Source organism: Pseudophryne corroboree, chromosome 4, assembly GCF_028390025.1.
Source record: "Pseudophryne corroboree isolate aPseCor3 chromosome 4, aPseCor3.hap2, whole genome shotgun sequence".
Lineage (NCBI taxonomy): Eukaryota > Metazoa > Chordata > Amphibia > Anura > Myobatrachidae > Pseudophryne > Pseudophryne corroboree.
The window spans coordinates 416,049,570-416,074,067 of record NC_086447.1 but is presented as its reverse complement, the minus strand read 5'-3'; the positions used below and the strand labels follow the sequence as shown (position 1 = coordinate 416,074,067).

The window sequence follows — 24,498 nt, the reverse complement described above, 5'->3', positions numbered from 1 at the left end:
TGAACATGTAAAATAAGCAAATACTGTATCTGGAACAGGAAAATCAGTTTGTATGTAAGCCTCTGCAATAGTCATGCGATACCACCTAGACAGAATTTGTTTACTAGCTGGCCAACCTCGCTTATGGAAACCATATAGGACAAATAGAGAATCCGATTTCTTGATCACTTTGGTACGTTCCACGTAAATCCTTAGTGTACGAACAAAATAAAATAAGGCATTTCCAGCCGACAGATCCAAGGACTGAAAGGCTGGAACCACTATCTCCATATTAAGATAAAACTTGGACACCACCTTAGGAAGGTGACCTACCCTGGTCCGGAAAACTGCCCTATCTTGATAGAAGATCAGAAACGGAGGATGACAGGAAAGCGCTTCCAAATCAGACACCCTTCTCGCAGAGGCAAAAGCCAGGAGAAACACCTTTGACGACAACCACTTAAGGTCCACTGACTCTAAAGGCTCAATGGGGAAGTCTTAAGAGTTTGCAGGACCACAAATAAATCCCAGGGGGCCACTGGATGTACAAAGAGAGAATATGGAGTATTCCTTGAAAAAAAGTAAGCACATCTTGTAGTGGAGCGATCTTTTGTTGAAATCACGCTGACAGTGCAGAAACGTTTACTTTCAGGGATGCTAGGCGAAGACCAAGGTCTAACCCTGCTTGCAGAAAGACCAGTACCCTGGAGACCCTAAAAGGTACGAGGGTTATAGCACCTAGGCGCACACCACTGAAAATAAGCGTGCCAAATCCGGTAATAGATCCACGCTTAAGATGGCTTGCGAGCACGCAGCATTGTCTGTATCACTACATCTGAAAACCCCTCAGCTCTGAGAACTGATGACTCAAGTCGTCAAAGACAGTCGAGCCAGGTCCCGATACAAACAGGGACCCTGAGACAACAGACCTGGTTGCTGTGGTAGTAGGAATGGCACGTCCACAGACAGATTTTGGAGATGGGTGAACCAATGGCGCCAGGGCCATGTGGGAGTTATCCGTATCAAGATGCCTCCTTCCCGTTTGAACATGCGTAGAACTCTGGGTAACAGCGATACCGGAGAGAACAGGTATCCTATATGGAAGGTCCAACGTACTTGCTAGAGCATCCATGAAGGCTACCTGTGGATCTTTAGTCCTGGATCCATAGATTGAGACTTTGCGTTTGTGACGAGAGGCCATCAGATCTACATCTGGCAGACTCCATCTGTTTACCAGGTTCTGGAACACTTTCGGGTGCAGAGCCCAATCACCGTTGTAGTCGTCCTGCCAACTGAGGAAGTCTGCTTCCCAGTCGAGGATTCATGGCAAAACCACAGCTTAGATGGCCAAAAGGTGAGCCTTGGCCCACTGGAGCGCGCGTTCCACTTCCGCCATCTTTCATCTGGAGTCCACCAACCTTTTAAGACATGTGGACTGGTTACTGCGCCCCATCCGCAGAGACTGGCATCCGTGGTGAGGACCACCCAATCCGGAATCAAGAAAGGACGTCCTTTGTTCAAGTGTGACGTCTGTAGTTACCAGGTGAAAAAGACGCACCTCCAGAGATAGTACCATCGTCTTGGCCCTGACCTGATACTGCCCATTCAACCTGGAAAGGATCAGATGTTGCAGGGGCCTGAAGTGAAACTGGGCACGCTCCACCATATCGAAGGTGGAGAATACAGACTCAAGAACCTGCATTGCCTTGAAACCGAAAAGGAAGACGTCCCAGACTCTGGGTTAGATGCTGATGGTAAAAAAAGCAGACTTAGAAGCTGCCAGCGTAGCCACAATCTTATCTAATTCTGCGCCCAAAAAATGTTTCCAGCAAAAGGCAGACCTTCCAATGCCCTTTTATACTTTGAATACGCCTTCAAGGAGTGCAGCCAGAGCACACGGCAAGTTACCACTGAAGTAGCTGAGGCCCTGGAAGTCAACAGACTCAAATCTCAGGATGCCTCTTCTAAATATTGGGCTGCTTGCCTGATATTAGCAATAAGAGACAGCTGATCTCTGGAAGCATCCAGCTTCAACAGCTTTAACCACCCAGGCTGAAGCTAATGCTGGTCTAGAAATCGCCCCTTTTAGAGAAAAAAAAAGTAGTTTTAAGAACTGCTTCAATTTTCCTGTCTGTCGCATACTTAACAGAGGAAGACGACTGTATAGGTAATGTGGAGGAGCACACCAGGCGTGCCACATGAACATCCACTGAAAGGGGAATTTCCCATTTAGCACACTCTCCTTGTGGTAAAGGGTAATGAGACGCCAGTCTCTCAGGCACTTCTTACTAGGAGAATTCCAAGCTTCCAGCAGGAGTTCAGCATGATACTCAGTGAGGGAACTCAGTCTTAACCACCTTCTGACGCCTAAACAAAGACGTTTTAGGCACAGGCCCTTCCTCCTCAAAAACCCGAAACAGACTTAACTGTCACATCCATTGAGGAATGATGCTCCTCCTCACCCGAGGGAGACCCAGGGAGAGAGATGCCCAATTCTTCCTCTGAGGACTCCTCAGAGTCTGACCGCTGTGTAGACTGAGGATAACACAAAGCGTTTATGCGCCACACTCGTCTAGAAAGGTCTGCCTGCAACAACTGCTGAGAGACAGCTGTCGTGTGGTCTGAGTATATAAATTGCTTCATCCATGGAGGACACCCCGGGCCTGCAATGCGTGAGGCAAATGCTGCAGTAACCCCATATTAGGCAACAAAGCAGCAGGGGCTGGTTGGAGCAGCCGTTTTGGGTTTGGCTCATAGCATTTAACATACAAACCGTTCTGCACAAGGTTCTGTGGTGATAATGCTGCAGCACAGGTCATAAATGAAACCAGCCCAGGTGCATTATCATCTTTGTTACCTTTGCCTTTGGAAGACATTGTAACTGGATAACTAAAAGCTAAGCACAAACAATGTACAGCTTTAGCAATTGCAAATGTAACTGACTTCATAAAACACAAAGTAATTGTGAAGTACCACAGCCCTGAACACCTGTACTCAGGGTTTATTGAAAATAAAAAATTTTAGGAATAGATATAACTGACCGATAGAAATGCAGTCAGACAGCAGAGGTAAGACTAGTAACCTGGCCCTTGGGGAAAGGTATACAAGGAGACAGAACCCAGCAGCACACCTGTTCCCATTTGGAATGTAGCTCAGAGACTCTAATACGCGCCTGTGTGCCGGTCTCCAAGAGACCGGAGGCATGGACTGCATGTATTGCAGGTCCCGCACCTTACCTGCCCCCCATTCTCCAGCTGCAGTCCAGGACCCTGGACATTGTACTAGCATGGCGACCAGGAAGAATCCTCGCCAGAATCATTAGTCTCTCAATCTCACTGACATTACGGCACGAGCGGGGGATCATTGGAGCAGCAGCACTGGCGCTCAAACAGACTTCCAGCACTTGTTCACTCACTTATGCTTCGCAAAAGAAAACAAAAACCTTTTTCTTCAACTGTGTGAAAGGTGCTCCAGCTCTGCCAGCACAAACACTAAAACTGGCTTCCCTAGGACGGGGGTGGGGTATATGAAGAGGACCGATGCATCCTGAGAGCTAAAAGATTAACTATGTGGTGCCCAGTCGACTCCTACTACCTACACCCCAATGTAAGGACTGTGGATCACTATAGGCCCTGATGAAGAAATTCTCCTTTTTCCATGGAGCTGATCACAGACAGTACTGACTCCATCTTGAATCTTCCTAATTGAAGGAATGGATTTAACCACTTTAAGTTGAGAATTGGATGGAATGATCCATCCTGTTTCTCCACTAAAATAAGAATTTACTTACCGATAATTCTATTTCTCGTAGTCCGTAGTGGATGCTGGGAACTCCGTAAGGACCATGGGGAATAGCGGCTCCGCAGGAGACTGGGCACAAAATGAAAGCTTTAGGACTACCTGGTGTGCACTGGCTCCTCCCCCTATGACCCTCCTCCAAGCCTCAGTTAGGATACTGTGCCCGGACGAGCGTACACAATAAGGAAGGATTTTGAATCCCGGGTAAGACTCATACCAGCCACACCAATCACACCGTACAACTTGAGATATGAAACCCAGTTAACAGCATGATAACAGAGGAGCCTCTGAATAGATGGCTCACAACAAGAACCCGATTAGTTAACAATAACTATGTACAAGTATTGCAGACAATCCGCACTTGGGATGGGCGCCCAGCATCCACTACGGACTACGAGAAATAGAATTATCGGTAAGTAAATTCTTATTTTCTCTGACGTCCTAGTGGATGCTGGGAACTCCGTAAGGACCATGGGGATTATACCAAAGCTCCCAAACGGGCGGGAGAGTGCAGATGACTCTGCAGCACCGAATGAGAGAACTCCAGGTCCTCCTCAGCCAAGGTATCAAATTTATAGAATTTTGCAAACGTGTTTGCCCCTGACCAAGTAGCAGCTCGGCAAAGTTGTAAAGCCGAGACCCCTCGGGCAGCCGCCCAAGATGAGCCCACCTTCCTTGTGGAATGGGCTTTTATTGATTTAGGCTGCGGTAATCCTACAGCAGAATGCGCCAGCTGAATAGTGCTACAAATCCAGCGCGCAATAGACTGCTTAGAAGCAGGAGCACCCAGCTTGTTGGGTGCCATCAGGATAAATAGCGAGTCAGTTTTCCTGACTCCAGCCGTCCTGGAAAAATAAAATTTTCAGGGCCCTGACTACGTCCAGCAACTTGGAATCCTCCAAGTCCCTAGTAGCCGCAGGCACCACAATAGGTTGGTTCAAGTGAAAACCTGAGACCACCTTCGGGAGAAACTGAGGACGAGTCCTCAACTCTGCCCTATCCATATAGAAAATCAGATAAGGGCTTTTACATGACAAAACCGCCAATTCTGACACACGCCTGGCCAAGGCCAAGGCCATCAGCATGACCACTTTCTACGCGAAATACTTTAGCTCCATGGTTTTAAGTGGCTCAACCAATGCGACTTTAGGAAATCCAACACCACGTTGAGATCCAAAAAGTGCCACAGGAGGCACAACAGGAGGCTGAATATGTAGTACTCCTTTAACCAAAGTCTGAACTTCAGGCAGTGAAGCCAGTTCTTTCTGGAAGAAAATCGACAGAGCCGAAATCTGGACCTTGATGGACCCCAATTTGAGGCCCAAACGTCACCCCTGCTTGCAGGAAGTGCAGGAATCGACATAGTTGAAATTCCTCCGTCGGGCCTTCATGGCCTCCCACCAAGCAACAAATTTTCGCCAAACGCGGCGATAATGTCTTGCGGTGACATCCTTCCTGGCTATGATCAGGGTAGGGATGACTTCCTTCGGAATACCCTTTTCCTTTAGGATCCGGTGTTCTACAGCCATGCCGTCAAACGCAGCCGCGGTAAGTCTTGGAACAGACAGGGTCCCTGCTGCCGCAGGTCTTGTCTGAGCGGCAGAGGCCAAGGGTCCTCTGCCAGCATCTCTTGAAGTTCCGGGTACCAAGCTCTTCATGGCCAATCCGGAACCCCGAGTATGGTTTTCACTCCTCGCCTTCTTATTATTCTCAGTACCTTGGGTATGAGAGGTAGAAGAGGAGACACATAAACCGACTGGTACACCCACGGTGTCACTAGAGCGTCCCCAGCGATCGCCTGAGGGTCCCTTGACCTGGCGCAATATCTTTTCAACTTCTTGTTGAGGCGGGACGCCATCATGTCCACCCGTGGTCATTCCCAACGGTTTACCCGCATTTGGAAAACTTCTGATGAAGTCCCCATTCTCCTGGGTGTAGGTCGCCCATCGGAGAATCCTTGTGGCTTCTGCCATCGCCATCCTGCTTCTTGTGCCGCCCTGTCTGTTTACATGGGCGACCGCCGTGATGTCGTCTGATTGGATCAGTACCGGCTGGTTCTGAAGCAGGGGCCTTGCTTGGCTTAGGGTATTGTAAATGGCCCTTAGCTGCAGAATATTTATGTGAAGCGAAATCTCCTTGGAAATTTCTTCCCTGTGTGACTGCACCCCAGCCCCGAAGGCTGGCATCCGTTGCGTTCAGAAACATTCCCAGGAACAGAAGACGTGTCGTCGGGACCAGCTGTGACTTTGGAATATTGAGAATCCAGTCGTGCTGTTGTAGCACTTCCCGAGAGAGTGCTACCCCCACTACCAACTGTTCTTTGGACCTCGCCTTTATCAGGAGATCGTCCAAGTACGGGATAATAAAAACTTCCTTCTTGCGAAGGAGTATCATCACTTCGGCCATTACCAAGGTAAAGACCTTCGGTGCCGTGGACAACTCCAACGGCCGCGTCTGGAACTGATAGTGACAGTCCTGTACCACATACCTGAGGTACACCTGGTGAGGAGGGTAAATGGGGACATGCAGGTACGCATCCTTGATGTCCAGGGAGACCCTGTAATCCCCCTCGTCCAGGCTCGTAATAACCGCCCTGAGCGATTCCATCTTGAACTTGAATCTTCTGATATAAAAGTTCAAGTATTTTAATTTCAAGATGGGTCTCACCGAACCGTTTCGGTACCACAACCACTGTGGAATAGTAACCCCTTCCTTGCTGAAGGAGGGGCACCTTTACAATCACTTGTTGTGATTATAGTGTTGAATATCCACCAACACCGTCTCCCTGGCAGAGGGAGGTGCCGGTAAGGCCGATTTTAGGAAACGGCGGGGGGAAGAACGTCTCGAACTCCAGCCTGTGCCCCTGAGATACTACTTGAAGTACCCAGGGATCCATGTAAGAAAGCCCACTGTCCGCTGAAATATCTGAGACGGGCCCCCACCGTACCCGGGTCCGCCTGAGCAGCCCCAGCACCATGCTGTGGACCTACCGGACGCAGGGAGGACTTCTGCTCTTGGGAACTAGCTGTGTGTTGCAGCTTTTTCCTCTACCTTTGCCTCTCGGCAGAAAAGATGAGCCTCTAGCCCTCTTGCTTTTCTTGGGCCGAAAGGACTGTACTTGATGATACGGTGCTTTCTTTTGTTGTGGGGTAGCCTGTGGCAAAAAAATTGATTTCCCAGCAGTAGCTGTGGAAACGAGGTCTGAAAGACCATCCCCAAACAGTTTTACCCCCTTATAGGGCAACTTCCATGTGCCGATTCGAGTCGGCATCGCCTGACCATTGGCAAGTCCATAACCCCCGTCTGGCGGCAATGGACCTAGCGCTTATTTTTGATGCCAGCCGGCAAATATCCCTCTGTGCATCACGCATGTATAAGACCACGTCTTTTATATGCTCTATTTTCAGCAAAATATTGTCCCTATCCATAGTTATTTTCCGACAGGGAATCTGACCACGCAGCGGGAGCACTGCACATCCATGCCGAAGCAACGGCTGGTCGCAATATGATGCCCTAGTGTGTGACTATATCTTATAGGGTAACCTCCTGCTTTCTATCAGCAGGTTCCTTCAGGGCGGCCGTATCCGGAGACGGTAGTGCCACCTTTTCTGATAAGCGTGTAAGCGCTGTATCTACCCTATGGGGTGTTTTCCCGCGTGACCTATCCTCTGGCGGGAAAGAGTACGCTGCCAAGAACTGTTTTAGAAATTATCAATTTCTTACCGGGGGAAGACCACTCTTCCTCACACACCTCATTTAATTTCTCAGATGCAGGAAAAACTACTAATAGTTTTCACTCACCAAACACCATACCCTTTTATGTGGTACCTGGGGTATAATCATAAATGTGTAATACATTTTTCATTGCCTCAATCCTGTAACGGGTGGACCTATTGGGAGGGTACATCAGTCTCATCGATGTCGACACTGGAGTCAGTATCCGTGTCGACATCTGTGTCTGTTATCTGAGGTAGCGGGCGATTTTAGAGCCCCCCATGACATTTGAGACGCTGGAACAGGCACAAGCTGAGCAGCCGGCTGTTCTGTGTCGTCGACCTTTTATGTAAGGAGTTGACACTTTCACGTAATCCTTCCATAAGTTCAACCACACCGGTGTCGACCCCGCAGGGGGTGACAACATATTTACAGGCATTCGCTCCGCCTCCACCTCATTATCCTCCACATACCTGTCGACACAGCCGTACCGACACACAGCACACACACAGGGAATGCTCTGATAGAGGACAGGACCCCACAAAGCCCTTTGGGGAGACAGAGGGAGAGTATGCCAGCACACACCAGGGCGCTATATATCACAGGGATAGCACCTATAAAAAAGTGTTTTCCCTTATAGCTGCATATATTGTATACTGCGCCTAAATTGTGCCCCCCCTCTCTTTTTAACCCTTTCTGTAGTGTATTAACTGCAGGGGAGAGCCAGGGAGCTTCCCTCCAACGGAGCTGTGAGAGAAAAATGGCGCCAGTGTGCTGAGGAGATAGGCTCCGCCCCTTTTCCGCTGACTTTTCTCCCGCATTTTTATGGATTCTGGCAGGGGTTAATGTACATCCATATAGCCCTGGGGGTTATATGTGATGTATTTTTGCCAGCCAAGGTGTTAATATTGCTGCTCAGGGCGCGCCCCCCCCCACCCCCCAGCGCCCTGCACCCATCAGTGACCGCAGTGTGAGGTGTGCATGAGGAGCAAAGGCGCACAGCTGCAGTGCTGTGCGCTACCTTGATGAAGACGGATGTCTTCTGCCGCCGATTTTCCGGACCTCTTCTTGCTTCTGGCTCTGTAAGGGGGCCGGCGGCGCGGCTCTGGGACCGGACTCCGAGGCTGGGCCTGTGTTCGATCCCTCTGGAGCTAATGGTGTCCAGTAGCCTAAGAAGCCCAAGCTGGCTGCAAGCAGGCAGGTTCGCTTCTTCTCCCCTTAGTCCCTCGATGCAGTGAGCCTGTTGCCAGCAGGTCTCACTGAAAATAAAAAACCTAAAACTAACTTTTCCTAAGAAGCTCAGGAGAGCCCCCTAGATTGCACCCTGCTCGGTCGGGCACAAAAATCTAACTGAGGCTTGGAGGAGGGTCATAGGGGGAGGAGCCAGTGCACACCAGGTAGTCCTAAAGCTTTCTTTTTGTGCCCAGTCTCCTGCGGAGCCGCTATTCCCCATGGTCCTTACGGAGTTCCCAGCATCCACTAGGACGTCAGAGAAATAAAGATTTGAATAATAACCATGGACTTGTAAATGTTCCAGAACCGGAACAATTACCCCAGACTCTACCAGAGAATGGACCAACCTGGATGATGGCCCTTCTATTGTCCTGATCTTGAGGGGTAGTGACAAAAACAATAGTCCAGAACTGAACTTTCCAGATCTAGAATGTGACCTCTGGAAACAATTCCACTCGCCCAACAGTCTGGGTTGGAATCCTGAAAAGAGTACCACTTGCATGTGCATTGGAGCCCCAACCCGTCACACAGATTGCTTATCTGGTGTTTTGACCGCAGAACATGTGGTACCAGGGGGGTACCCTGTCCTCTGTTCCTCTATGGGCAGAACATGTGGTACAGGGGTACGCCATCCTCTAAATTTTACTCTATGGGAAATTCTTGGTGAACCCCTGAAACTCTGGAACCTAGCTCTCCCTTGTGGACGAAAAGTCCTGTAGCCTGGGAAATAATATTTGTGAGTTCTGAAGCAAACAAAGACTCTCCTTCAATAGCCACTGCACATAAAAGTATGTTTAGACTTGGCATCAACATTCCATGATCGGAGCTAGGGGAGGGAGTCAGTTAATGGTTTAGTGCCAGACTCAGATAGGTCAGACACATAACACAATTAAAACAAATTTAATAACAAAATCTACATTTAATTCAGTAGACAGATCCGAAAGAAGATGGCATGGGCTGGGCGTTTCTATGAGGATCGCCCAATCACTTATCACTGTTGCTTGAGAAAGGCCGAGAGGAGTAGGAGCTGCACTGCAGTTAACAACAGTATCTGCAGTGGATATTAGCTAGTGATGAACATCCAACAGTTTTGCCATTGATGATCAATGGATTTCCATTGGTAAATAACCGTTAGTGGTCTCCCACCGATGGTAAACCATTACGTCAGTTATATTCTTATGGCCACCCTTATTAGTAGAGAACTTGGAGCTCTGTGAACAGAAGTTCCTCTAAATGATACACTACTTACCAGATAAGTGCAATCATAGTGCACAAATGAATGTAAGTACTGTGTATGCAGAGGAACTTCAGTTCGCAGAGCTCCAAATTCTGTGCTAACATACTACAGGCACATTTTCTGTGCATATACTGGGCAAGAAAAATAAGAATTTACTTACCGATAATTCTATTTCTCATAGTCCGTAGTGGATGCTGGGGACTCCGAAAGGACCATGGGGAATAGCGGCTCCGCAGGAGACTGGGCACAAAGTAAAAGCTTTAGGACTAGCTGGTGTGCACTGGCTCCTCCCCCTATGACCCTCCTCCAAGCCTCAGTTAGGATACTGTGCCCGGACGAGCGTACACAATAAGGAAGGATTTTGAATCCCGGGTAAGACTCATACCAGCCACACCAATCACACCGTACAACTTGTGATCTGAACCCAGTTAACAGCATGATAACAGAAGGAGCCTCTGAAAAGATGGCTCACAACAACAATAACCCGATTTTTGTAACAATAACTATGTACAAGTAATGCAGACAATCCGCACTTGGGATGGGCGCCCAGCATCCACTACGGACTATGAGAAATAGAATTATCGGTAAGTAAATTCTTATTTTCTCTAACGTCCTAGTGGATGCTGGGGACTCCGAAAGGACCATGGGGATTATACCAAAGCTCCCAAACGGGCGGGAGAGTGCGGATGACTCTGCAGCACCGAATGAGAGAACTCCAGGTCCTCCTCAGCCAGGGTATCAAATTTGTAGAATTTAGCAAACGTGTTTGCCCCTGACCAAGTAGCTGCTCGGCAAAGTTGTAAAGCCGAGACCCCTCGGGCAGCCGCCCAAGATGAGCCCACTTTCCGTGTGGAATGGGCTTTTACAGATTTTGGCTGTGGCAGGCCTGCCACAGAATGTGCAAGCTGAATTGTACTACAAATCCAACGAGCAATCGTCTGCTTAGAAGCAGGAGCACCCAGCTTGCTGGGTGCATACAGGATAAACAGCGAATCAGATTTTCTGACTCCAGCCGTCCTGGAAACATATATTTTCAGGGCCCTGACTACGTCCAGCAACTTGGAATCCTCCAAGTCCCTAGTAGCCGCAGGCACCACAATAGGCTGGTTTAAGTGAAATGCTGAAACCACCTTAGGAAGAAATTGAGGACGAGTCCTCAATTCTGCCCTGTCCGTATGAAAAATTAGGTAAGGGCTTTTATAGGATAAAGCCGCCAATTCTGAGACACGCCTGGCTGAAGCCAGGGCTAACAGCATTACCACTTTCCATGTGAGATATTTTAAGTCCACAGTGGTGAGTGGTTCAAACCAATGTGATTTTAGGAATCCCAAAACTACATTGAGATCCCAAGGTGCCACTGGAGGCACAAAAGGAGGCTGTATATGCAGTACTCCCTTGACAAACGTCTGAACTTCAGGAACAGAAGCCAGTTCTTTTTGGAAGAATATTGACAGGGCCGAAATTTGAACCTTAATGGACCCTAATTTGAGGCCCATAGACAGTCCTGTTTGCAGGAAATGCAGGAAACGACCCAGTTGAAATTCCTCTGTAGGGGCCTTCCTGGCCTCGCACCACGCAACATATTTAAGCCAAATACGGTGATAATGTTGTATGGTTACATCCTTCCTGGCTTTGATCAGGGTAGGGATGACTTCATCCGGAATGCCTTTTTCCTTCAGGATCCGGCGTTCAACCGCCATGCCGTCAAACGCAGCCGCGGTAAGTCTTGGAACAGACATGGTCCCTGCTGGAGCAGGTCCTTTCTTAGAGGTAGAGGCCACGGGTCTTCCGTGAGCATCTCTTGAATTTCCGGGGACCAAGTCCTTCTTGGCCAATCCGGAGCCACGAGTATAGTCTTTACTCCTCTCCTTCTTATGATTCTCAGTACTTTTGGTATGAGAGGAAGAGGAGGGAACACATACACTGACTGGTACACCCACGGTGTTACCAGAGCGTCCACAGCTATTGCCTGAGGGTCCCTTGACCTGGCGCAATATCTGTCCAGTTTTTTGTTGAGGCGGGACGCCATCATGTCCACCTTTGGTTTTTCCCAACGGTTCACAATCATGTGGAAGACTTCTGGGTGAAGTCCCCACTCCCCCGGGTGAAGATCGTGTCTGCTGAGGAAGTCTGCTTCCCAGTTGTCCACTCCCGGAATGAACACTGCTGACAGTGCTATCACATGATTCTCCGCCCAGCGAAGAATCCTTGCCACTTCCATCATTGCCCTCCTGCTTCTTGTGCCGCCCTGTCTGTTTACGTGGGCGACTGCCGTGATGTTGTCCGACTGGATCAACACCGGCTGACCCTGAAGCAGAGGTCTTGCCTTACTTAGGGCATTGTAAATGGCCCTTAATTCCAGGATATTTATGTGAAGTGACGTTTCCATGCTTGACCACAAGCCCTGGAAATTTCTTCCCTGTGTGACTGCTCCCCAGCCTCTCAGGCTGGCATCCGTGGTCACCAGGACCCAATCCTGAATGCCGAATCTGCGGCCCTCTAGGAGATGAGCACTCTGTAACCACCACAGGAGAGACACCCTTGTCCTTGGAGACAGGGTTATCCGCTGATGCATTTGAAGATGCGATCCGGACCATTTGTCCAGCAGATCCCACTGAAAAGTTCTTGCGTGGAATCTGCCGAATGGAATCGCTTCGTAAGAAGCCACCATCTTTCCCAGGACCCTTGTGCATTGATGTACTGACACTTGGCCTGGTCTTAGGAGGTTCCTGACTAGGTCGGATAACTCCATGGCTTTCTCCTCCGGGAGAAACACCTTTTTCTGTACTGTGTCCAGAATCATCCCTAGGAACAGCAGACGTGTCGTCGGAATCAGCTGCGATTTTGGAATATTTAGAATCCATCCGTGCTGTCGTAGTACTACTTGAGATAGTGCTACTCCGACCTCTAACTGTTCTCTGGACCTTGCCCTTATCAGGAGATCGTCCAAGTAAGGGATAATTAAAACGCCTTTTCTTCGAAGAAGAATCATCATTTCGGCCATTACCTTGGTAAAGACCCGGGGTGCCGTGGACAATCCAAACGGCAGCGTCTGAAACTGATAGTGACAGTTCTGTACCACAAAACTGAGGTACCCTTGGTGAGAAGGGCAAATTGGGACATGGAGGTAAGCATCCTTGATGTCCAGAGACACCATATAGTCCCCTTCTTCCAGGTTCGCTATCACTGCTCTGAGTGACTCCATCTTGAACTTGAACCTTTTTATGTAAGTGTTCAAGGATTTCAGATTTAAAATGGGTCTCACCGAGCCGTCCGGCTTCGGTACCACAAACAGCGTGGAATAATACCCCTTTCCCTGTTGTAGGAGGGGTACCTTGATTATCACCTGCTGGGAATACAGCTTGTGAATGGCTTCCAATACCGCCTCCCTGTCGGGGGGAGACGTTGGTAAAGCAGACTTCAGGAACCGGCGAGGGGGAGACGTCTCGAATTCCAATTTGTACCCCTGAGATACTACCTGCAGGATCCAGGGGTCCACTTGCGAGTGTGCCCACTGCGCGCTGAAATTCTTGAGACGAGCCCCCACCGTGCCTGAGTCCGCTTGTAAGGCCCCAGCGTCATGCTGAGGACTTGGCAGAAGCGGGGGAGGGCTTCTGTTCGTGGGAAGAGGCTGTTTGCTGCAGTCTTTTTCCCCTTCCTCTGCCCCGGGGCAGATATGAGTGGCCTTTTGCCCGCTTGCCCTTATGGGGACGAAAGGACTGAGCCTGAAAAGACGGTATCTTTTTCTGCTGCGAGGTGACTTGGGGTAAAAAGGTGGATTTTCCAGCCGTTGCCGTGGCCACCAGGTCCGATAGACCGACCCCAAATAACTCCTCCCCTTTATATGGCAATACTTCCATATGCCGTTTGGAATCCGCATCCCCTGACCACTGTCGCGTCCATAATCCTCTTCTGGCAGAAATGGACATCGCACTTACTCTTGATGCCAGAGTGCAAATATCCCTCTGTGCATCTCGCATATATAGAAATGCATCCTTTAAATGCTCTATAGTCAATAATATATTGTCCCTGTCCAGGGTATCAATATTTTCAGTCAGGGAATCCGACCAAGCCACCCCAGCACTGCACATCCAGGCTGAGGCGATTGCTGGTCGCAGTATAATACCAGTATGTGTGTATATACTTTTAAGGATATTTTCCAGCTTCCTATCAGCTGGTTCCTTGAGGGCGGCCGTATCAGGGGACGGTAACGCCACTTGTTTTGATAAGCGTGTGAGCGCCTTATCTACGCTAGGAGGTGTTTCCCAACGCGCCCTAACCTCTGGCGGGAAAGGGTATAATGCCAATAATTTTTTAGAAATTAGCAGTTTTTTATCGGGGGAAACCCACGCTTCATCACACACCTCATTTAATTCATCTGATTCAGGAAAAACTACGGGTAGTTTTTTCACACCCCACATAATACCCTTTTTTGTGGTACTTGTAGTATCAGAAATGTTCAAAACCTCCTTCATTGCCGTGATCATGTAACGTGTGGCCCTACTGGAAAATACGTTTGTTTCCTCACCGTCGACACTGGAGTCAGTGTCCGTATCGACCTGAGGTAACGGGCGTTTTATAGCCCCTGACGGTGTTTGAGACGCCTGTACAGGTATTAACTGATTTGCCGGCTGTCTCATGTCGTCAACAGTCGTTTGTAAAGTGCCGACACTATCACGTAATTCTTTCCATAAGACCATCCAGTCAGGTGTCGACTCCCTAGGGGGTGACATCACTAACACAGGCAATTGCTCCGCCTCCACACCATTTTCCTCCTCATACATGTCGACACAGCGTACCGACACACAGCACACACACAGGGAATGCTCTGATAGAGGACAGGACCCCACTAGCCCTTTGGGGAGACAGAGGGAGAATTTGCCAGCACACACCAGAGCGCTATATATATATAGGGATAACCTTATATAAGTGTTTTTCCCTAATATAGCTGCTGTATATATTAATATGCCAATTTAGTGCCCCCCCTCTCTTGTTTTACCCTGTTTCTGTTGTGCAGGACTGCAGGGGAGAGTCAGGGAGCCTTCCTCCAACGGAGCTGTGAGGAAAAAATGGCGCTTGCGTGCTGAGGAGATAGGCTCCGCCCCTTTTTCGGCGGCCTTTCTCCCGCTTTTTTGTGGAAAACTGGCAGGGGTTAAATACATCCATATAGCCCAGGAGCTATATGTGATGTATTTTTAGCCATTTAAGGTATTTTCATTGCGTCCCAGGGCGCCCCCCCCCCCAGCGCCCTGCACCCTCAGTGACCGGAGTGTGAAGTGTGCTGAGAGCAATGGCGCACAGCTGCGGTGCTGTGCGCTACCTTATTGAAGACAGGACGTCTTCTGCCGCCGATTTTCCGGACCTCTTCACTCTTCTGGCTCTGTAAGGGGGCCGGCGGCGCGGCTCCGGGACCCATCCATGGCTGGGCCTGTGATCGTCCCTCTGGAGCTAATGTCCAGTAGCCTAAGAAGCCCAATCCACTCTGCACGCAGGTGAGTTCGCTTCTTCTCCCCTTAGTCCCTCGATGCAGTGAGCCTGTTGCCAGCAGGTCTCACTGAAAATAAAAAAACCTATTTAAACTTTTACTCTAAGCAGCTCTAGGAGAGCCACCTAGATTGCACCCTTCTCGTTCGGGCACAAAATCTTAACTGAGACTTGGAGGAGGGTCATAGGGGGAGGAGCCAGTGCACACCAGCTAGTCCTAAAGCTTTTACTTTGTGCCCAGTCTCCTGCGGAGCCGCTATTCCCCATGGTCCTTTCGGAGTCCCCAGCATCCACTAGGACGTTAGAGAAATGGGAGGTGTGGCTGCAGTAAGTTACTATCCACTCCTGCAGCCACGTATGATAGATCACTGGGAAGCTCAGACAAGATATTCGCTGGGACATAGGAGCAGAGAATGCAGGGGAAAAGCAGCTGCAGTGAGTCTTGTGTGGTTCTGCAGCTGCGGGTGTGTGATCACTGTGGCTGGCTATGCCTGGATGATCCTCACTGCTTGACGCCAGGGTGGCAGAGACTAAGGGTGGAGACGCTCCTGCATTAAGCACTACGAGTAGCTGCAGTCGTGGGTGTGCACACTACCACTGCAGCCGTGCCTGGCCAGTGATCGATTGGTACGTGTTTTGCAGGGGGAAGAGAGGAGGATCCTCTGAGTGGAGCTACAGAGAATACGGAGCTGTGTGATCTCATTGGCTGCCTTTAGATTCTATTCAGGCAGCCGGGGGTGGGCGTTTCTTACCGGTCGCATGAAATGCTACCATGTCAGGAAAGCCCAGCTTGATGTGGTCACATCTCATGCGACCACGGCAGGGAAGTGGTTAAAAGGATCTTTTTGATGTATGTTACCAGACTGTTTTACACTTTCCTCCTCACTGAAAAATAGTCAATTTGAAACTTGATTTTGTAGGCAGTCACAAAAAAAAATGTAACGAGTAAAGAATAATAAAACATTGACAAAATTTGTGCAATACCCGATTATAGATTGAATATGTTTAAACAAGTACCCAGATTCCCCCTAACATGTCTTTCACTAGAGTGCTATATATTTGCATAGTTGTACTGATAATTCAGAGGTGAGTGGCATCAGAAAAATGGCACCATATGAGACTGGATTTTAAAATTCAAAGCGCAAAAAAGGTACTCACCAAGTAAGTAATGCTTTTTAGAGTAATAATATTGTTCATCTGCAGATCATTTAGTCTTCCAGGAGTGGCAATGACAATATCCACACCCTTTGAAACCACATTTATCTGTTTTTTACGATCGCCACCACCATAAATGCAAATGCTAAAAAATAAGACGCAAATCACACTCAACATCAGAACATGAAATGTAAATTTTTACAATATTTGGACTGAAACGGTGTATCAGGTTATAAATGAGATCATACAATATAACTCGAAGGGCAGAAAAGTGTCTTACAATGGTGCACAACCAAGGAAAAATGTAATGTTAAAATATTACTTTTAATAATTACATTAAAATCGCCAGCTGTTTGTGAAAACATTAAAAAATAAGATTTTACTCACCGATAAATCTATTTCTCGTAGTCCGTAGTGGATGCTGGGGACTCCGTCAGGACCATGGGGAATAGCGGCTCCGCAGGAGACAGGGCACAAAAAGTAAAAGCTTTTGGACCTAGGTGGTGTGCACTGGCTCCTCCCCCTATGACCCTCCTCCAAGCCTCAGTTAGGATACTGTGCCCGGACGAGCGTACACAATAAGGAAGGATTTTGAATCCCGGGTAAGACTCATACCAGCCACACCAATCACACCGTACAACTTGTGATCTGAACCCAGTTAACAGTATGATAACAGAGGAGCCTCTGAAAAGATGGCTCACTACAACAAAAACCCGATTTTGTTAACAATAACTATGTACAAGTATTGCAGACAATCCGCACTTGGGATGGGCGCCCAGCATCCACTACGGACTACGAGAAATAGATTTATCGGTAAGTAAAATCTTATTTTCTCTAACGTCCTAAGTGGATGCTGGGGACTCCGTCAGGACCATGGGGATTATACCAAAGCTCCCAAACGGGCGGGAGAGTGCGGATGACTCTGCAGCACCGAATGAGAGAACTCCAGGTCCTCCTCAGCCAGGGTATCAAATTTGTAGAATTTAGCAAACGTGTTTGCCTCTGACCAAGTAGCTGCTCGGCAAAGTTGTAAAGCCGAGACCCCTCGGGCAGCCGCCCAAGATGAGCCCACTTTCCTTGTGGAATGGGCTTTTACAGATTTTGGCTGTGGCAGGCCTGCCACAGAATGTGCAAGCTGAATTGTACTACAAATCCAACGCGCAATAGTCTGCTTAGAAGCAGGAGCACCCAGCTTGTTGGGTGCATACAGGATAAACAGCGAGTCAGATTTCCTGACTCCAGCCGTCCTGGAAACATATATTTTCAGGGCCCTGACTACGTCCAGCAACTTGGAGTCCTCCAAGTCCCTAGTAGCCGCAGGCACCACAATAGGTTGGTTTAGGTGAAACGCTGAAACCACCTTAGGAAGAAATTGAGGACGAGTCCTCAATTCCGCCCTATCCGAATGAAATATCAGGTAAGGGCTTTTATAGGATAAAGCCGCCAATTCAGATACTCGCCTGGCAGAAGCCAGGGCCAACAACATTACCACTTTCCCTGTGAGATATTTTAATTCCACCGTGGCAAGTGGCTCAAACCAATGTGATTTTAGGAATCCCAAAACTACATTGAGATCCCAAGGTGCCACTGGGGGCACAAAGGGAGGCTGTATATGCAGTACCCCTTTTACAAAAGTCTGAACTTCAGGAAATGAAGCCAATTCTCTCTGAAAGAAAATCGACAAGGCCGAAATTTGAACCTTAATGGACCTTAACTTTAGGCCCATGGACAGTCCTGTTTGCAGGAAATGTAGGAAACGACCTAGTTGAAATTCCTCTGTCGGGGCCTTCTTGGTCTCGCACCACGCAACATATTTTCGCCAAATACGGTGATAATGTTGTGCGGTTACATCCTTCCTAGCTTTAATCAGGGTAGGAATAACTTCATCTGGAATGCCTTTTCCTTCAGAATCCGGCGTTCAACCGCCATGCCGTCAAACGCAGCCGCGGTAAGTCTTGGAACAGACAGGGTCCCTGCTGAAGCAGGTCCCTTCTTAGCGGCAGAGGCCACGGGTCCTCTGTGAGCATCTCTTGAAGTTCCGGGTACCAAGTCCTTCTTGGCCAATCCGGAGCCACTAGTATAGTTCTTACTCCTCTCCGTCTTATAATTCTCAGTACCTTGGGTAAGAGAGGCAGAGGAGGGAACACATACACCGACTGGAACACCCAAGGTGTTAGCAGAGCGTCCACAGCTATTGCCTGCGGGTCTCTTGACCTGGCGCAATACCTGTCTAGTTTTTTGTTGAGGCGTGACGCCATCATGTCCACCTTTGGTTTTTCCCAACGGTTCACAATCATGAGGAAGACTTCCGGATGAAGTCCCCACTCTCCCGGGTGTAGGTCGTGTCTGCTGAGGAAGTCTGCTTCCCAGTTGTCCACTCCCGGAATGAACACTGCTGACAGTGCTATCACATGATTTTCCGCCCATTGCAGAATCCTTGCAGCTTCTGTCATTGCCCTCCTGCTTCTTGTGCCGCCCTGTCTGTTTATGTGGGCGACTGCTGTGATGTTGTCCGACTGGATCAACACCGGCTGACCCTGAAGCAGAGGCTTTGCTAGGCTTAGAGCATTGTAAATTGCCCTTAGTTCCAGTATATTTATGTGAAGTGAAGTCTCCAGGCTTGACCACACTCCCTGGAAGTTTCTTCCTTGTGTGACTGCTCCCCAGCCTCTCAGGCTGGCATCCGTGGTCACCAGGATCCAGTCCTGAATGCCGAATCTGCGGCCCTCTAGGAGATGAGCACTTTGCAGCCACCACAGAAGAGATACCCTTGTCCTTGGAGACAGGGTTATTTTCTGATGCATCTGAAGATGCGATCCGGACCATTTGTCCAGCAGATCCCACTGAAAAATTCTTGCGTGGAATCTGCCGAATGGAATCGCTTCGTAAGAAGCCACCATTTTTCCCAGGACCCTTGTGCATTGATGCACTGACACCTTTCCTGGTTTTTGGAGGTTCCTGACTAGCTCGGATAACTCCCTGGCTTTCTCCTCCGGGAGAAACACCTTTTTCTGGACTGTGTCCAGAATCATCCCTAGGAACAGCAGACGTGTCGTCGGAATCAGCTGCGATTTTGGAATATTTAAAATCCACCCGTGCTGTTGTAGTACTTCTTGAGATAGTGCTACTCCGACTTCTAACTGTTCTCTGGACCTTGCCCTTATTAGGAGATCGTCCAAGTAAGGGATAATTAATACGCCTTTTCTTCGAAGAAGAATCATCATTTCGGCCATTACCTTGGTAAAGACCCGGGGTGCCGTGGACAATCCAAACGGCAGCGTCTGAAACTGATAATGACAGTTTAGTATTACGAACCTGAGATACCCTTGGTGAGAAGGGCAAATCGGGACATGGAGATAGGCATCCTTGATGTCCAGAGACACCATATAGTCCCCTTCTTCCAGGTTCGCTATCACTTCTTGAATTTGAACCTTTTGATATAAGTGTTCAAAGATTTTAGATTTAAAATCGGTCTCACCGAACCGTCTGGTTTCGGTACCACAAACAGTGTGGAGTAATATCCCTTCCCTTGTTGTAGGAGGGGTACTTTTATTATCACCTGTTGGGAGTACAGCTTGTGAATGGCTCCCAATACCGCCTCCCTGTCGGAGGGAGCTATTGGTAAAGCAGACTTCAGGAACCGGCGAGGGGGAGACGTCTCGAATTCCAATTTGTACCCCTGAGATCCTACTTGCAGGATCCAGGGGTTCACTTGCGAGTGAGCCCACTGCGCGCTGAAATTTCTGAGACGACCTCCCACCGTACCGGAGTCTGCTTGTAAGGACCCAGCGTCATGCTGAGGACTTGGCAGAAGCGGAAGAGGGCTTCTGTTCTTGGGAAGAAGCTGTCTGCTGCAGTCTTTTACCCCTTCCTCTACCCCGGGGCAGATATGACTGTCCTTTTGTCCGCTTGCCTTTATGGGAACGAAAGGACTGATGCTGAAAAGACGGTGTCTTTTTCTGTTGAGAGATGACTTGAGGTAAAAATGTGGATTTCCCAGCCGTTGCCGTGGTTACCAGGTCTGATAGACCGACCCCAAATAACTCCTCCCCTTTATACGGCAATACCTCCATGTGCCGTTTCGAATCCGCATCACCTGACCACTGTCGCGTCCATAACCCTCTTCTGGCAAAATGGACAGCGCACTTACTCTTGATGCCAGAGTGCAAATATCTCTCTGTGCATCTCGCATATATAAAAATGCATCTTTTAATTGCTCAATAGTCAATAAAATACTGTCCCTATCCAGGGTATCAATATTCTCAGTCAGGGAGTCAGACCACGCCACCCCAGCACTGCACATCCAGGCTGAGGCGATTGCTGGTCGCAGTATAACACCAGTATGTGTGTATATACTTTTAAGGATATTTTCCAGCCTCCTATCTGCTGGCTCCTTAAGGGCGGCCGTTTCTGGAGACGGTAACGCCACTTGTTTTGATAAGCGTGTGAGCGCCTTATCTACCCTAGGGGGTGTTTCCCAACGAGCCCTAACCTCTGGTGGGAAGGGATATAGTGCCAATAGTTTTTTAGAAATTTGCAGTTTTTTGTCGGGGGTAACCCACGCTTCATCACACACTTCATTCAATTCATCTGATTCAGGAAAAACTACGGGTAGTTTTTTCACACCCCACATAATACCCCTTTTCGTGGTACTTGCAGTATCAGAGATGTGCAAAACCTCCTTCATTGCCGTGATCATGTAACGTGTGGCCCTACTGGAAAATACGTTTGTTTCTTCACCGTCGACACTGGAGTCAGTGTCTGTGTCCGTGTCGACCCACTGAGGTAACGGGCGTTTTATAGCCCCTGACGGTGTTTGAGACGCCTGGACAGGCACTAACTGAGCTGCCGGCTGTCTCATGTCGTCAACAGTTTTCTGTAACGTGCCGACACTGTCACGTAATTCCTTAATTACGGCCATCCATTCAGGTGTCGACTCCCCAGGGGGTGACATCACCATTATAGGCAATTGCTCCGCCTCCACATCATTTTCCTCCTCATACATGTCGACACACACGTACCGACACCCAGCACACACACAGGGAATGCTCTGATAGAGGACAGGACCCCACTTAGCCCCTTGGGGAGACAGAGGGAGAGTTTGCCAGCACACACCAGAGCGCTATATATGTATAGGGACAACCTTACAATAAGTGTCTATCCCTTATAGCTGCTTATATCTGTTATTTTGCCAAATAAGTGCCCCCCTCTCTTTTTTACCCTGTTTCTGTAGTGCAGGATGCAGGGGAGATTCTGGGAGCCTTCCTACCAGCGGAGCTGTGTGGGAAAAATGGCGCTGTGTGCTGAGGAGATAGGCCCCGCCCCCTTCACGGTGGGCTCTTCTCCCGCTTTTTTCTGGAAAACTGGCAGGGGTTAAATACATCCATATAGCCCAGGAGCTATATGTGATGTATTTTTTGCCAAATAAGGTAAATTCATTGCTTCCCAGGGCGCCCCCCCCCAGCGCCCTGCACCCTCAGTGACCGAAGTGTGCGGAGAGCAATGGCGCACAGCTGCAGTGCTGTGCGCTACCTTATGAAGACAGGAAAGTCTTCTGCCGCCGATTTATGGACCTCTTCTTGCTTCAGCATCTGTAAGGGGGCCGGCGGCGCGGCTCCGGGACCCATCCATGGCTGGGCCTGTGATCGTCCCTCTGGAGCTAATGTCCAGTAGCCAAGAAGCCCAATCCACTCTGCACGCAGGTGAGTTCGCTTCTTCTCCCCTTAGTCCCACGCTGCAGTGAGCCTGTTGCCAGCAGGACTCACTGAAAATAAAAAAAACCTAAGTATACTTTTACTTCTAAGCAGCTCAGGAGAGCCACCTAGATTGCACCCTTCTCGGCCGGGCACAAAGATCTAACTGAGGCTTGGAGGAGGGTCATAGGGGGAGGAGCCAGTGCACACCACCTAGGTCCAAAAGCTTTTACTTTTTGTGCACTGTCTCCTGCGGAGCCGCTATTCCCCATGGTCCTGACGGAGTCCCCAGCATCCACTTAGGACGTTAGAGAAACATAAGAAAGTGGTTAAGTGAATAAAGAGTGAGAATTGTTTAAAAATCCCACGCTCCCCATGTGTTTGTAGGATTTGCTTAAATCTATGTATCATCAATAAATTGAATTATGTACGTACAAATTGTCTCCTGTGTCTGAACTGATTGAGGTCAATAGATCAAAAAAAATGTCACAGTCTTATTATTGTCAGTATTATTCACTTGATGTGGTGTCTATCTATTGTGCAGTGTCATTAACAGATACTATTAATGACTTTGGACTCTGTATCCTGGTTTATAGAGATACATTTGTCTGTAATTAGTGTATTGTTGAAACAATGTTACAGTTTACTCCAGCGTTTACAGAGCCAATAGTCTAAAGACAGTCTGATTTATCAGGTTATTATTACAGATACAACTACTTCATATAATCAGGACAAATCACACTTATCTCAAAGAAAATATTCTATACAGACACTCTGCTGCTGACTCGCATCCCTATATTTGTGTGCGGTGTTGAATTGGGCATAAGACCCATCTATACAATGAATAGCACCGATATGTGTTTGTTATCAGAAATGAATACAGAATCCATCAATATGGTTTGTCAGTGTTATGGCTTGAATTTAACCTTTTTCCTGTGTTGCAGGCAGATATAAATATTGCCTAGGAAATAACACACTATTCAATTTATAATACATCACTGGCTGGCATTACCTAATGTGCTCATAAATATCAATTGTATATTACAGGTGATGCCGCACTATTTATTGTGAATAGTATTTCTGGCTGGCAAAACCTGATCAACTTGCAATAATTATGCCATTAAAGACAAACACTGTCCTCATTATCCGAGGTATCACGTTACATCATATACAGTAGTAATTATTGAGTCTTTAGACTGCATTATATAGGTTGGTATAATCCCTACTTTATTACATGAGTAGAACAAAGAAGAAATATGATAAAATGGACTCAATGTCCAACACCCCTATTATAGTTAATGCTGCCCTATATAACGTGCAGCGGTGTCTAAATTATAAGATTCGGTGTAAGGTTATAAATTCGGAGGGGGATGCAGAGTCCCTTCAGAACGACTTATATAAACTGGAAGCATGGGCAGCAAAATGGAGAATGAGGTTCAATATAGACAAATGTAAGGTAATGCACTTTGTAGCAAGAACAGAAATACTACCTACATAATAAATGGGGAAAAACTAGGGGATTGTGTACTGGAAAAAGATCTAGGTGTTCACATAGATAAACTTAGCAGCAGTACCCAAGTAGGTATGCAGCAAAAAAGGCAAACAAGGTATTAGCATGCATTAAGCGGGGAATTGATGCAAGGGATGAGTGTTATACTCCCATTATATAAATACCTAGTGAGGCCACATCTTGAATACTTTGCACAATTTTGGGCAACATACTACAAAAAGGATATCCTGGAACTAGAAAAGGCTCAGAGACGGGCGAACAAATTGATTAAGGCGATGGAGATGCTAGAATACGAGGAAAGGCTTGTTAGACTAGGCATGTTCACATTGGAAAAGAGGCGATTAAGAGGGGACATGATTAACATTTACAAATATATAAGGGGTCAATACACAGAGCTAGCGGGGGATTTGTTTCTGGTAAGATCGTCACAAAGGACACGTGGACACCCGCTTAGGTTAGAGAAGATGAGATTCCGCACAGTGAGACGGTTAGGTTTCTTTACAGTAAGGACAATACGTATTTGGTATTCCCTGCCTGAGTAGTGATGGCGGGCTCGGTCACTACTTTTAAAAATGGGCTAGATAAATTCCTAATGGATAAGGATATACAGGGTTATGGTGGGTAAATCATCCACTATAGTAGTAATAAAAAAAAAAATACAAAAAAAATATACATACAGGAGGAAGTGACATAAC

General features: G+C 48.0%; 1 protein-coding gene across 2 annotated transcripts in view; it reads right to left on the bottom strand.

Moving 5' to 3' along the window:
- Positions 1-24,498, bottom strand: part of LOC134909670 (probable ATP-dependent RNA helicase DDX43) — a 575,661-nt gene that overhangs the window by 199,230 nt on the left and 351,933 nt on the right. For both annotated transcript variants that reach the window (XM_063916810.1, XM_063916811.1), the window contains exon 9: positions 16,604-16,745. In XM_063916810.1, coding sequence (XP_063772880.1) covers positions 16,604-16,745 — 142 coding nt within the window. The remainder of the gene's footprint in view (positions 1-16,603; positions 16,746-24,498) is intronic.